The following is a 13,868-nucleotide window of genomic DNA, read 5'->3' on the forward strand; positions in this document are numbered from 1 at the left end:
CACAAACTGGGTGGCTCAAACAACAGAAATTTATTGTCTCTCAGTTCTGGAGGCCAGCAGTCCAAAATCAAGGTGTTGGCAGGGTTGGTTCCTTTTAGCGCTGTGAGGGAAGGCTCTGATGCAGGCCTCTCCTAGCTTCTGGAAGCCTCAGGAATTCCTTGGCTTTTAGATGGTTTTCTTCTCCCTGGGTTTCTTCACATTGCTTTCACTTTAGGTGTGTCTGTCTGTGTCCAAATGTGCCCTTTTTATAAGGACGCCAGTCATATTGTATAAGGGCCCGCCTCAATGATCTCATTTTAACTCAGTTACCTCAGTAAAGACCCTGTCTCCAAAAAAAGTCTCATTCTGATAGACTGGGTGTTAGGACATCAACATATGAAGTTTGAGGGGATACAATTCAGCCCATAACAAATTGTTAGAAGTCCTTCATTGCATCTCTCATTGTCGCACATAAAATATTTTATGGTTTTAACATTTTCATAACAGTTTGTTTATTCTCACTGCAACTTGTGGAGTATTGCTTTGTAACATTGTTTTTCTGATTGAGAGATGATGACCAAGGTGTGCATGCTAACTTCCACAGATGAAGCTCTGTATTACATAGGGGTAACATAGAGGTGGGCATTATTGTTAACCTCTGTCTGCCCAGAGGAAACAGAGGCCCAGGTAGGTTAAGTGGTCCCAACTTCACATAGCAGGTAGTGGAAGGAGGAGGAATCAGAACCCAGAATGTGTGCTTTCTAACCCCCATGCAGGCGCCGCTGTTCATTTGCATTATAGAAAGCTTAGGAAACCAAGAGGGTGATTGTCTAGCCATTTTGTAAATACAGCTCTGATGTGCAAAGGGCTTACCCAAGTTTCCCTGAGCACCAGTGTGAGGACACTGGGATCTGACTGCTGGGCCTCCAGCTGGCAGATGCTCTCCCTCCACGTGTTCTCCAGTCATTGTCCTGTGTACTCGCCTCTCTCCATCCTCGGAGGGAAGACCCCACCCTCTGCCAAGTCTTTCTTTTGCCCTAAGCAGTCACGTGTCTGTCAAATCACTGGCAGCCCTGACCAAGAATGTGTGGATCAGAATTGAGATTGGTATAAGAGTGGGGGAATTCTGTGGCTCAATTTTAGGGTGATTTTTATTGAAGAGATATAGGCAGTAAACCCCTGATTCCAAGTCATTTGTCAGCTTAAATAACAGACATTTAGCTTCTCTATTTTTTCCACCTCTTCCCCCTGCATCTGTGAGAGATTTCCTTTCATACAAGTCAGAAATTTCACCTAATGCTTCATTTTCTAACAAAGTCAAAAATAACCCTTTGATTTTCTTACCATTACATCAGAAAGACTAATAAAAATTCCAATTTCCATATCTGCTCTCTGCAAATAGAAAGTTTAAAATAATCACAAAAGATCGTATTAATATCCTCTGGATGGTCTACAACATTCCTTTGACTGCAGTTTATCTTTTCAGTTAATTGGTACATTCTTCTTATTTTGATAAGCAATGCCAGAACCCTCCCCCTTCCCCCACTGGATAGACTCTGTTAATATACTGTGTTTCATTATCTTCCTTATCAGCTCAAAGACAATCCCATTCAAGTGGCCCTTTATTACTGTGAAAGAATCTGCTAGATGGGATAGCTGAAATGCTTTCTAGCTAACACCAATAAAATATCCAGACATTTAAACCATATTTTCCCTCAATCTATTCTTTTTAGCTGAGTAACCTAGACAACTATCGTTTTTGAAAAGCTTTCATCACACCTTGACACAATCCTCGTATCTGTTTCTTATTTACAATTTATAGTGAAGCCAGAAAAGACTCAATAGTCCTGAATAATTTGGGCTTGCCACCCATTTCCATGCAGAACTGTTAATATGGTGCAGGTGAATGGGCAAAAGCTGATAAAATGGAGATTGGGAACTTTGGATTCATCCAAAGGCAATTTTGCCTAAATAAAGTGCATTCAAAGATACGAGAATTGCCTATAACAATTCTTTATCCCACAGGGTGAGAGTAGGAGAAGGTCTCTTCTGGTGGTATCGATTATCTTCCCTTTTTTTAGTAGTCTGTTGCAAGGACTTTACTATGCCCACAATGTGGGAACCAGCTTTATCCCAAATGGGGTTAATAAAAGAGTTAAACTCCACCCCAGCCATCATCACATGGGGGCGATTTCTGATTCTGATCCAGTGTTAAAACAAAAAAACCCCACAATGCCAGAAGAGCTGAAAATGAACACAGTCTGTGTCCCTCTAACTCAGAACAGACTCAAGCCATGGACAGCCCTTCTGGGCATCCCGCCTTTCCTGGATCCCCTGGCCTCCTGTATCTGGTCAGTAAAATGAGTGGTATCAATGGCTTTAGCACAAGCTCCTGAATTGCATCTCAGCCTAGAAGTCTGGATAGGGGGTTCACAGCTCATCCATCCATTGATTCATTTATTCATCAAATATTGATTATTTATTGAGCCTTTAAGTGCCAGGTGCTAGGCTGGACTCTGATAGATTTAGGAAGTAGATGTGGAAGGGGCCCTAGATACCCTATCAGTCAGGCTCCCAGCAGGAAAGAGATTATACTCACACGGGACAAATGAAGAGAGCTAAATAAGGAATTATTGGCAAAGGTGTGGGCAAGGTTCGGAGAAACCAAGAAGGGATGGTGCAGTTCCCTGGAGCTAGCAATAACAGGCCTCTGGGCCTCAAGGAGTGGTGGAAGGAAGTGGGTACACCAGCCCCACAAAGGTAGGAACTACCTGCAGGACCTGTGGTCCTAGGCAGAGGGATGTAGTCAACCGGAAGTGACCTGGCAGGGAGGAAGCCTCCAACCTTGCTCGCTCTCCTTCCACCCTCTGATCTCCTGCTGGTGACTCCCATTGGTTGAACCCAACAGGAAGCCAGAGTCAAAGAAGCTTCTGATGAAGCTGATAAAAGTTAGCCTTCCAGGGCCTGAGCACAGTGGAAGAGGGGCAGATGTCTAATACAGATGTATTTGCATTTCTTCTGCTCCCCTTTCCAAAAGAACCTACTAGTGTTAGATTAATTAGTACAGAACCGAGAGATTCATCACCGGAGCTTGGAGTTCCACTCCTTCAGAAACCCAGAGGGGATGTGACACTCAGCCACCCTAGGGTTGCTCCTTGTTATAATTGGGAAGTAATGACAACATGCTCAGTGATGGATTGATTGATAGTAAAAACCCAACTGAACCAACCACTACTCACTAATATTTAACAGGTTCCCTGTTTAGCAAGATATGCTCGTGTGAGCCTATTAGCATTCCAAGGCCCTCCCTGCCATATGGCAGGATGTAAAAGGAAGAGAAAGGAAGGAAAAGAACATTTATTGAGCCTCTAATTGTACTCCAGATCCTGGGCTAGATAATTTACATACTTTGTTGAATTTTTATTCTCACAAGGACTTATGAGATGTTTTATTTCTTCTGTCTTACAAATGAGGAAACTGAGTCTCAGAGAGGTTGAGTAGATAGCCCTACATTACACCATTAGCTAGTAAGCAAGCAGGAAAAGGGTTCTAAACCAAATCTGGCTTGCAGCCCAGACTGTGAGTTAGAGAGTGCACCCTCGCTAGATGTGTGACTCTATGCAAATAATTTCTCCTTGGATAAAGCTCTTGACCTCTCTGTTCCATGGTGTCCATATATGTTAAGTGAGGAGCCTCTAAGAGGCCAGCTTACAGCACCCAAAAGTGACATAACTGTGTGAATCAGAGTGGATGAGGACTGTGACAAACTGGGAGCCCGTGTGCCCTGCCTGGCCCATTTTCAGTTCTGGGCAATGGTCGATATTTGGTAATGGGACAGCTAATTTTCCAAAAGGAGTTTCTTTTGGGGGGGGTGTGTGTGTGTATGTGTGTGTAATATCCTGATTTTTAATTGTTTGCAACAAATTCACAAAAACATAAAATATTGTTGACCCGTAACAAAATACCCCATCACTCGGATAGTTTAAGTCAGAAACTTGATGTGTCCTGCTCCCTTTTCCTTGATAATAAAATCCGTATGTGCTGTGGCCCAAAGTCTTCTTTAGTTTTTCGTCCATTCAATAAACCTTTATTAAGTGGCTGCTGTGCTAGGCAACTGTGTTAGGGCTGAGAGTTTGATGATGAACAAAAGTCCTTACTCTCTTAGTCCTTAGGCATAGTGGGAAAATCAACACAAGGGCCAGAGTGTTTAGCCTAAGAAGTGTAGGGGTTATAGAATGTCTCAGAGGTGGAGGGCTGGCTGGTGGAAGGAATCATTTTGAAATGAAGGCCAAGCTTCCTCAAGGCTACTCTTCCTTCCTTCTGCTTTCCCTTCAGATGCTTCAGGGCGCCCCTCCTCCTGCCTAATCCAGAGGAACCACAGCCCTTCCTAAACTCCACGTTCCAAAGAAACATCCTTCAATCACAACTACATTCCCCCTAAATCCCATTCAGGTACCAGGGTCAGCCCCTCTCCCTTGCTTCCCTCCTCTGCTGTTCAGCTAATCCATTTTAACCTGCCATTTTTTTCTTTTTAAGTTACAGAAACAAATGTTTCATTGTATGCTCAATTCTTAGGATATGCCACATGCATGAATCAAACCTTTAATCACCTGCTTGGAGGACTCTGGAGGTCAGCAGAGCCTGTGGCTGGGGAGACCTAGCTTTTGTGACCCTCACTCTCATGTTGGGAACAGTCAGGCCCTGAGCAAGGGAGTCGCTGCCACCCGACCAGTTTCTTCGCCACAGGCAGTTGTCTAACAATAGCTTCCCCCTTTCTACTAGGTGACCCAGAGACAGAGTGAGCAGAGAAGGCCCTTTTCAATGAAGTATTTTTGAATCCTTGGAGGAGGGCTCCAAGGGAAGAGATGCTGAATATATGTGTGGTTTTTATAAGCAGCAGCTTTTCCCTCTTCCTTTTCTGTGCAACATCCTGCAGTGCTTGGGGGGGACATTTGCTGAGAACATTCTTAAAATAGAGGCATGGAAACCAATCTGTCAGGTAGAAGTGTGCAGCCGGCGAAACCCTGGATACTGTGACACCAAGCTGGGATGTGAGTTATCTTGTCCCACTGGACTGATCCCAGCTGGGGAGGCCCTGAGGGTCGGGAGGGGCTGAGTGACCGTGGCTGCATGGCCTGAAGCCTGGCATGAGGATCCCCGAGCCCCCCCCGCTTGTCCTTGACCATTCCTGCCTCTGTGCTTCTAGGCATCTGGAAGACAACCAGGTCAGCGTCATTGAGAGAGGCGCCTTCCAGGATCTGAAGCAGCTGGAGCGATTGTAAGTACAGCACAACCTCCTTTCTGGAAAATCTTTTCTCTCTTTTTTTTGTTTTGTAAATTGGCTTCATTGCGACCTTGCTAAAAAAAAGTCTCCAGTGTTTAATAAAATGTTTGCTGTTGCATTTAAAGCACATTAGATGCATGTTAAAGAGACACTGAGATCCACATAAACATTTTTTCTTTAAAAGATGCTAAAATTGGCATCTGGGGTTTGCTTTTTTCCTTTCCCAGTCTTGAGCTCTCTCTTGTATCTGTTCATGGGGCTGGTTCTCGCCGAAGCCTCAGCCTTGCCTCTTGCGGAGGAAGGAAGCCCGCAGTTAGTTATCGTGTCATGGAAACCACTGTCAGTTCCCCCTGCCCCTGCTCCAGGAAGAGTCTCCCTCCTCAGGCCCTCTCCTTCCTGCACCCCCTCTGCCCCATTCTCGTGGGAGAGAAAGGACGAGAGAGTGGGCAAAGGCTTCAGTGTGCCTGTAGCTGCTCTGAGTGAGCATCAGCCTGTGTCAGGGAGCCCACACATTTCCACGAGAGAATACACTGCCAGTGGTTTAAAAATAGGCCACGGTTCTGACTCTATCAGAGGGAGAGAGGAAAAGGGATGGGGGTCGGGGATGGATGGAGCCTCCATTTGTTTCGTTGATTAATGCTTTGGCAGAAAACTCTTGGGTCACTTTGCTGCAGGGGGCTGCTCAGATGGTTAAGTGGGCAGCTTCACCTTTCCTCAGTTAATCACGTCTGGCAGCTCAGAACATCTGGATATTTGCTTTCTGCCCTCTGAGTGGGGATTGTCCCCAAGAGCACTTAGTCATGCTGGTGGGCGTGGGCGGCTCTATTCCATACTTCCTTCCACGTCCTGGTTGACCCGACATCTCATCCTCCTTCTCCTGCAGTCTGGGGACGGGGCTGCCATAGCTCACTGCCCCGCCAGCTCACCTTGAAGGATCCTTCCATATTTACAAATCCTGTTGCCAAGTCTCATCTACAGAGATGGGCGTGGGTAATGTGGAGGACCTGCCATCAACGTGTTAGCTTTGTGATCTGCCATCTTTTCCCATGATTCATTCCATCTGGGGTGACATGGGAATGGGAAGGGGAATCACCCAGCAAAATCGCTTACTCCCCGCTCTGTTGCATGAACTGTCTCGTTTATTGCTCTCCTGCTGGGTCAGAGGTCAGCATATGTTCTACTGTTGTTGGTTTGAAAAATGACAGTCGTTTCTTATAAGGGAAAATAGTTATAAAAATAATAAATTTTGCCTCTGTTTACACCTTTATTTTTAAGTTTCTTAAAACTTAAATTCTTCTCCTTATTTAGACTGAGGAAAAAATAGAAGTATTTGTTGAACCTGGTTCCTTTGTATGAAATATTCAACATTTCGGTAGAAGGAGAAATATACAGTCCTTTGTGAAAAGGCCACCTCTTGCTTAGTCTTCTGATTAGAAGGGCAAATAAATTTCCAGTTCATTAATTTCATGGTTGTTGGGTTGAGTACTTTGGACATGCTAGGAACTATGCCAGTGTTTTATATGCTATCTATTATTTTATTCCCACACAATTCCTGTGAGGTGTTATTTCCCTCATTTTGCAGATGAAGAAATGGAGGCCTAGGGAGATGAAGCCAAAGAATTGTCAAGGGGGGGAGCCAAGATTCAAAGCCACATCTGTCTGACATCAAAGCCCACGTCCTTTTATACTTCTGTGCTGCAGACATTAGATGAAGTGTGATCTTTAGCAATGGCCCTGCAAATCGCCTCTCACATACCCATTTAACTCCAGGGAATATCAGTGAAATATGCTGGCCAAAGGCACTTTTCCGTGGCTTGGTGAACACGGCTGAAATCCATGCATGTCTAGGGGACTGAGGGAACTACAATTGCAGGGTAAACCTGGCTGTTTCTCTACTTCGGTGTATTAGGAGGGTAACGCTAACTGTTGTACTAGATAAACCTTCAAATCTTATGGCTTAACATAGTGGAGGTTTACTTCTTATTCATAGCAAACCCAGTAAGGGTGTTCCTGGTTGCTGGGCCTCTCTCCTCCAAGGAGAGACTCAGGGACCTGGGCTCCTTCCACTCCTCGGTTCTGACATCTTTAAGTCTTGGCTTCCAAGGTTCCACTGTTTGTCTGCATCAAGCCAGCAGAAGGGCAAACGGCATGAAGGATTGCACATGGGAGCTTTTCATGGGAGAGACGAGGAATACATGTTACTTCCACTCTTACATACCTTGGCCTAGCACCATTCACATGCCCACAGTAAACTGCAGGGGAGGCTGGGAAAGATAGTCAAGCTGTACGCCAAGGAAGGAAAGGAAAGAGGCTCAGTGAACAGCTAGCCAGTCTCTGACTGATACTGCAAGTGAGCTGAAGAAGTACTTGGTCAGGAAGAAGGTGGAGGTATAGGCAGCTGGACGAGTATACATAGCTGGATAGGCACCTTCATTTAAGGCCTTTCAGTATCAGCCAGAGGGAGTGTGTGTGTGTGAACTTATCCTGACTGGTGTTAATCTGGTTTTGGTTATCCAGTCTGTCCCCACCCAGACTGAGAACTATAGAATGAGAAAATAGAATGTATTTGCTGTTAACAACTGAAGAAGTTGATGGCTGATTGTGTCATCTGTACCTCTCACTCCTGACTTGCCTTACCTGTGTCTCTATATTTGGTAGTAGATTAATCTTTATTGACTTCTTGTGCTCTGAAATACAGACTGGGAACTATATGCATTTTGATAATTCATTTCTGAAGTGTTTATTTCCATTTGGATTGGTCGTTATTGGTTTGATCTCTTAAGGCTTAATGGAAAGGGGAGAGAATTCTGTCCTTCAGGTCTCAACTCAGAATTCTCTCTTTCTGCATGAAGGGACCTCTGCTGCGGACTGGGTTAGGTGCCCCTCCTCTCACAACAACACATGACTGTCCCCATCACAGCACTTATCATATCGTATTTTAATTCCCTATTTGCTTGATTGTCTGTCCCCAAAACCATGGGTATGTTGAGATCAGCAATCATGTTCCATTTAGCTGTCTTTCTCAAAGCCTTGCACAAAGGTGTGATAGTAAGTGCTTATGGAATGTTTGTCAGATAGTTGAGTTTTTTGTTCTATACTAGTGGTTCTGAGCTGGGACCATTTTTCTCCCCCATAGGATACTTGGCAATGTCCAGAGACATATTTGGTTGTCACAACTGTAGGATGCTACTGGCACGTAATGGGTAGAGGTCAAGAATGCTGATAAACTACAATGCACAGGGAAACTGCAACAACAAAGAATTATCCAGTCCGAAATGTTAATAGTGCTGAGGTTGAGAAACTCTGCTCTTTCCCTATTACGCATCCGATAACAGCTTAGACACTTGACATATGCCATCTCATTTAATCCATACAACAATATTATGAGGTTAGAATTATCATGTCCCTGATGTGACAAAATATAAAATTCAAAGCATTGCCTATGAAGTATTATTGCTAAATATGTTTACGCTAAATCTGATTTAGCTAGATCTCACTTCTGGTTTTGGGGAAGTGAACAGGATAGAGGAACAAGTTAAATGAAACCAAGAGGAAACAAACAAATTCTGTAGGTAAGAAATTTGACAAGATAACTGCCCCGGTCTCTTCAAAAAGTCAGTGTCGTGAAAGAGCTGGAAGTTGACTGTTCTAGATTAAAAGAAGCTTGAATAGAAACAATAGAAGAAAAATTGGGAGAGGTAATGGAATTTAAATGTTCTAAGATCTTTGAATTATCCAGGAAGTGATAATAGTGGTAATGTTTATTGCCTTATTAAATCAAGGATGCATGTTGTAATCTGTACAATAACCTCTAAAAACAATAGTTTAAAAAATATAATAACCTAACAGAGGGATAAAGGACTTACAATAATACCAAAAAAATGTAATTAATTCAAATAACAGATAAAAGAAAATAAATAGGAACAGAACAAATGAGACAAAGAGAAAACAAAAAGTAAGATGATGCACTTTAACACAAATGTAAAGTAATTATTTCGTATGTAAATGGTAATCCCCCAATTAAAAGATATAGATTGTCGGAGTGGATTAAAAAAAAACAATTATATGCTGCTTATAAAAGACAAACATTAAACATAAGGTTAGAGAAAAGTTGAAAGTAAAAGGATAGAAAATGATACCATGAAAGCACTAACCAAAAGAAGGTTGGTGTAGCTCTATTAATAATAGATAAAATAGACTTTAAGATAAGTAATATTATTGGAGACACAGAGGGCTTTTTCATAATGATAAAGGAGTAAATACACCAGAGAGATACAGCAAATCTCTGTTTGTGTGTGTCTAAAAACATAGCCTGAAAATACATAAAGCAAATATTAACAGAACTAAAAGGATAAATAGACCAGTTCATAACCATAGTTAAGATGTGGTTCTTATAATTGATAGAACAAGCAGACACAATTATTAGTAACAATACAGTATATTTTAATGACAAAGTTTGCAAACCTGACCTAGTTGATATGTAGAGAAAAGTGCAACCAACAACTGTAGAATAAACATTCTTTTCAAGTGCACATGGAACTTTTATCAAATACTGGTGTAGAAGTAGGTTTCAACAAAAATCAAAGGATTGAAAACATATGGAGTATTTTCTCTGACCACAACAGAAATTATTCAAGAAGTCAATAAGAAAACAATAAGTAGAAAATGCCAAAATATTTGAAAATTGAGTAATATTCTTCTAAATAACCTCTGAGTCAAAGAGCATATCACAGTGAAAATTGGAAAATATATTCTTCTGACTATCGATAAACACAATGTGTAGATTGCAGCCAAAGCCATGGTGAGAGGAAAATGTATAGCCTTTAAGCTATATTATTCAATTTATGATATATATTATGCATAGTACAGATTTAAAATAAAATAAGGCTAAAATCTTGATTAAAGCATCTATGATAAGAAACTAGAGAAAGAACAACAAAGCAGAAGAAAGGAAATCAGTAAGACCAAAAGTATGTAAAATAGAAGTATATACATGATAGAAAAACTCCAAAAAGCCAAACTTTCATTCTTGAAACAATAAAATTATAAAAACTGGCAGTACTGATCAGAAAATAGGAAAGATAGAAGACCAAAGTACTTGTAGGAAGGGTAAAAAGGGGCACATAACTGGATTTTACAGAGATTAAAATGATAATCAGAGAAGCTTTGAACAACTTTATTTCAATTATTTTAAAAATTAAGTGAAATGGAAAACTGAAACAAGAAGGCATAGAAAATCAGTGTAGTTCTTTATCCATTAAAGAAATTAAATCTTTAATTAAAACATTCCACCAAGAACAATCTAAGCTCAGATGGCTTCACTGGTAACTTCTACCAAAGTTTTAAGGAATAAAGAATATCAATTTAACAAAAAATCTTTCTATAAAAAGAATGGACATTTATCCTTTGGGCAGAATAATCTTTATAGCAAAACCCAAAGATATTTCAAGAAAAAAATATAAACCAAAGGCATTTCAAGAGAAAAATATAAACCAAAATATTTCATGAATATTTATACAAATTTCCTAACAAAATATTAGCAAAATGAATTCAGTGATACATGAAAAGGAGATATTAACAATAAGTTTGGCTTATTTGAGGAAGGCAAGGTTGGTTTAATATTTGAAAGTCCCGCCTCCCAAATGAAAACATGCTAAACAATTAGGATGGCAAAACCAAAGACACACAGAAAACATCTACAATAAAACTAATTGACAAACTATCCCAGTGAACCCCCACTTCCCCTATAAGTAGGTGGGGGGGAAACAGCTAGTGGTTACAAGACTATTGTGTCATCTCATCTGTGTGGGAGAAAGCAGAGGGAGAGCAACTGAAATTCTTAAGGCCCTGAGAACAGGAGATCACTTAAATTACCAGTTAGTACTCATAGGAAAATACAGTGGTCAACCTGAAAATAGCTGCCAAAAATGCAAGGGAGTTTGATTAGATCTAATTCACGGTAAGTACAAAGGAATGATAATGACCTCTAGTACTGGGAGTATTGTGGGCCCTATAAACTCTTCAAACCAACAAAAACAAGGCTCTTTTTCAAAGGAAGGCCTAGCATTAATAGAAACTTCAGGGAGTAGTTGATCAGAATAGGAACAATAGTAGAAATGAAAAGAGAATTCTTGATGAAAGTATTAGAAATCACCAGAAGAGTCAGACCTTAGAAAATACAAGGCCATGTTTTTCATTAGTTTGCAAAAAAAAAAACCCAAGAATGAGCTCTAGACTCTTGAAGCTAAAAAGCTATCATTTCCCACCCCTCCTTCATAAAACTACAGGAAGTTTCTTTCACTTAAGAAATAAGCAGCCCAAAGGATTATGAATGAAGCTCATACAAAGTATTTTTTATAAGAAAAATTAAAAAAGAAACATAATAACCTCACAGAAACAATGAAAACAGGCAAGAAAGAAGTACTCACAAACAGATGAAAACTATAGTAGAATAGTTCAAAACTAGCTACACAAATTTAAGATCTTATAAACTATAAAAGAACAACATAAATCTGAATTTTAAAAACTTATAAATTAGGTGATTAGAGAAAAGAAGGATTTGAAAGGAGGGGTGAATAACTCAAACAATTTAGAAATGAAGTCATTTAAAAATAAATACTGCCAATGTAATACTGAATAAGAAGAACAAACTTGCAAGAATTACTCTATCCAATTTCAAGACTTACAATAAAGCTGCAGTGATCAAGACAGCATGGGATTGGTGAAATAATAAATATATAAATTAATGGAACAGAATAGAAAGCCCAGAAATAGACCCATTCAAATAGTCAACTGATTTTTGACAAAGATGCAAAGACAATTCAATGGAGAAACAACAGTCTTTTCAATAAATGGTGCTGGGACAATTGGATGTTTATATGCAGAAAATTGAACCTAGACACAAACTTTACATCTTACACAAAATTTTATTCAAAATGGATCATAGAAATAAATGTAAAATGTAAAACTCTAAAACTTCTTGAAGAATACGTAAGAGAAAAAATCTACATGGCCATGGGTTTGGGGATGAGTTTTTTGATGTAACACCAAAAGCATGATCCATACAAGAAAAAAATTAATCAATTGAACTTTATTAAAAACTGCTCCGCAAAGGACACTATCAGGAGAATGGAAAGACGAGCCACAGACTGGGAGAAAACTTTTGCAAAACACATATCTGATAAAGGATTTGCATACAAAATATACAAAGAATTTTCAGAACTCAGTAGTAAGAAAACAAACACCCCTACCCCAAACAAAGAAAGAAGTAGGCAAAAAATTTGAATAGGCAATACACCAAAGAAGATGGATCGATGGAAAATAAGCATATGAAAACATTCTCAAAGTCATGTTTCATTAGGGTAATGCAAATTAACCAACAGTGAGATTGGTATCCGCATGTCTATTAGAATGACTAAAATATTAAAAACTGACACTACTAATTGCTGGTGAGCAGGCAGAGTAACAGGAACTCTCATTTATTGCTGATGGTGATGCAAAATGGTACAACCGCTTTGGAAGACAGTTTAGCAGTTTCTTACAAAGCTAAAGGTAGTTATACAGTCCAGATCAGTAGTTGCTATGGGTTCAGGGAAGAGAAGGGGGTGGAGAGTGGAGTAGGTGAAGCATGGGAAAAGAGGGGCTTAGGATGGTGAAACTATGCTGTATGATACTGACATTGTGGGTACATGATGTATGCATTTATCAAAACCTATGGAATTTTAAAACAGCACAAAGAGTGAACTTTAATGCATGCAAATTAAAAAAATCATTTAGGAATTTTGAGGACCCCAAGATGGAATGTAGACTGTGATGAATATATGAATCAACCTCATTGAAGGTGATGGAGGAAAAGGTGCTGACCTAAGTAGATCTGGAAATGAGTAGAGTGGGTAAGACTAAAGTCAAACGGAACAGTACATAAGGACTGTACTCTAGTTGACAAAGTTGTATCCCACAGGGGTATGGGTTAACAATTCCGAAATCACTATACGCGTTTATTGAAATTGCACAGTGGATGGTGGATAGTGAGGATAGGTTTCTCACTATGAAATGGGTGGTTACAGACCAGCAATGGAGAAAGCTATAATGACCCATGTGGTAATGGATTAGAGTTGGAGGCATCAGTATGAACAAATGTTTAGCCTAATGTAGATGCTTTCACTTGATCTAGATGGCTAAATACATAGAAATATTTATTGATATGTGAATATACATGGATTAGTATATAAGCAAACATTTCCTTGCTCTGTCAGCAAGAGCGCCTAGAATCAACCACACTGCAATAGCAATGAGCATACCTAGCGCCAAGATCTCGGTGTCTAATACCATTCTCTAAGAAAAGGAACTAAAGCATCTTGGAGAAATGGGTTGATCCTAGAACTGGGGCATGAGATATGTTGTGACAGAAAAGAAGTGCTCAGAAAAAGACCAAAAAAAAAAAAAAAACCCAACCTCTGCAAAAAAAACCCCGCAATTATGGGAATATGTCGAAAATATAGGAGCAAATTGAAAGTGCTCCTGATGGCCAAAGTGGGAACAATTTGAGTAACGAAATAAATAAGTCAGTATTGGATTATAACCAAAGTATAAAATAAATATCCAT

The 13,868-nt window shown here is 40.2% G+C and overlaps 1 protein-coding gene across 1 annotated transcript in view; it reads left to right on the forward strand.

The window, feature by feature from the left end:
- SLIT3 (slit guidance ligand 3) overlaps positions 1–13,868 on the forward strand; it is a 588,267-nt gene that overhangs the window by 46,728 nt on the left and 527,671 nt on the right. The window contains exon 3 of the mRNA XM_070517106.1: positions 5,186–5,257. Coding sequence (XP_070373207.1) covers positions 5,186–5,257 — 72 coding nt within the window. The remainder of the gene's footprint in view (positions 1–5,185; positions 5,258–13,868) is intronic.

This window comes from Equus asinus, chromosome 9 (genome assembly GCF_041296235.1).
Source record: "Equus asinus isolate D_3611 breed Donkey chromosome 9, EquAss-T2T_v2, whole genome shotgun sequence".
Lineage (NCBI taxonomy): Eukaryota > Metazoa > Chordata > Mammalia > Perissodactyla > Equidae > Equus > Equus asinus.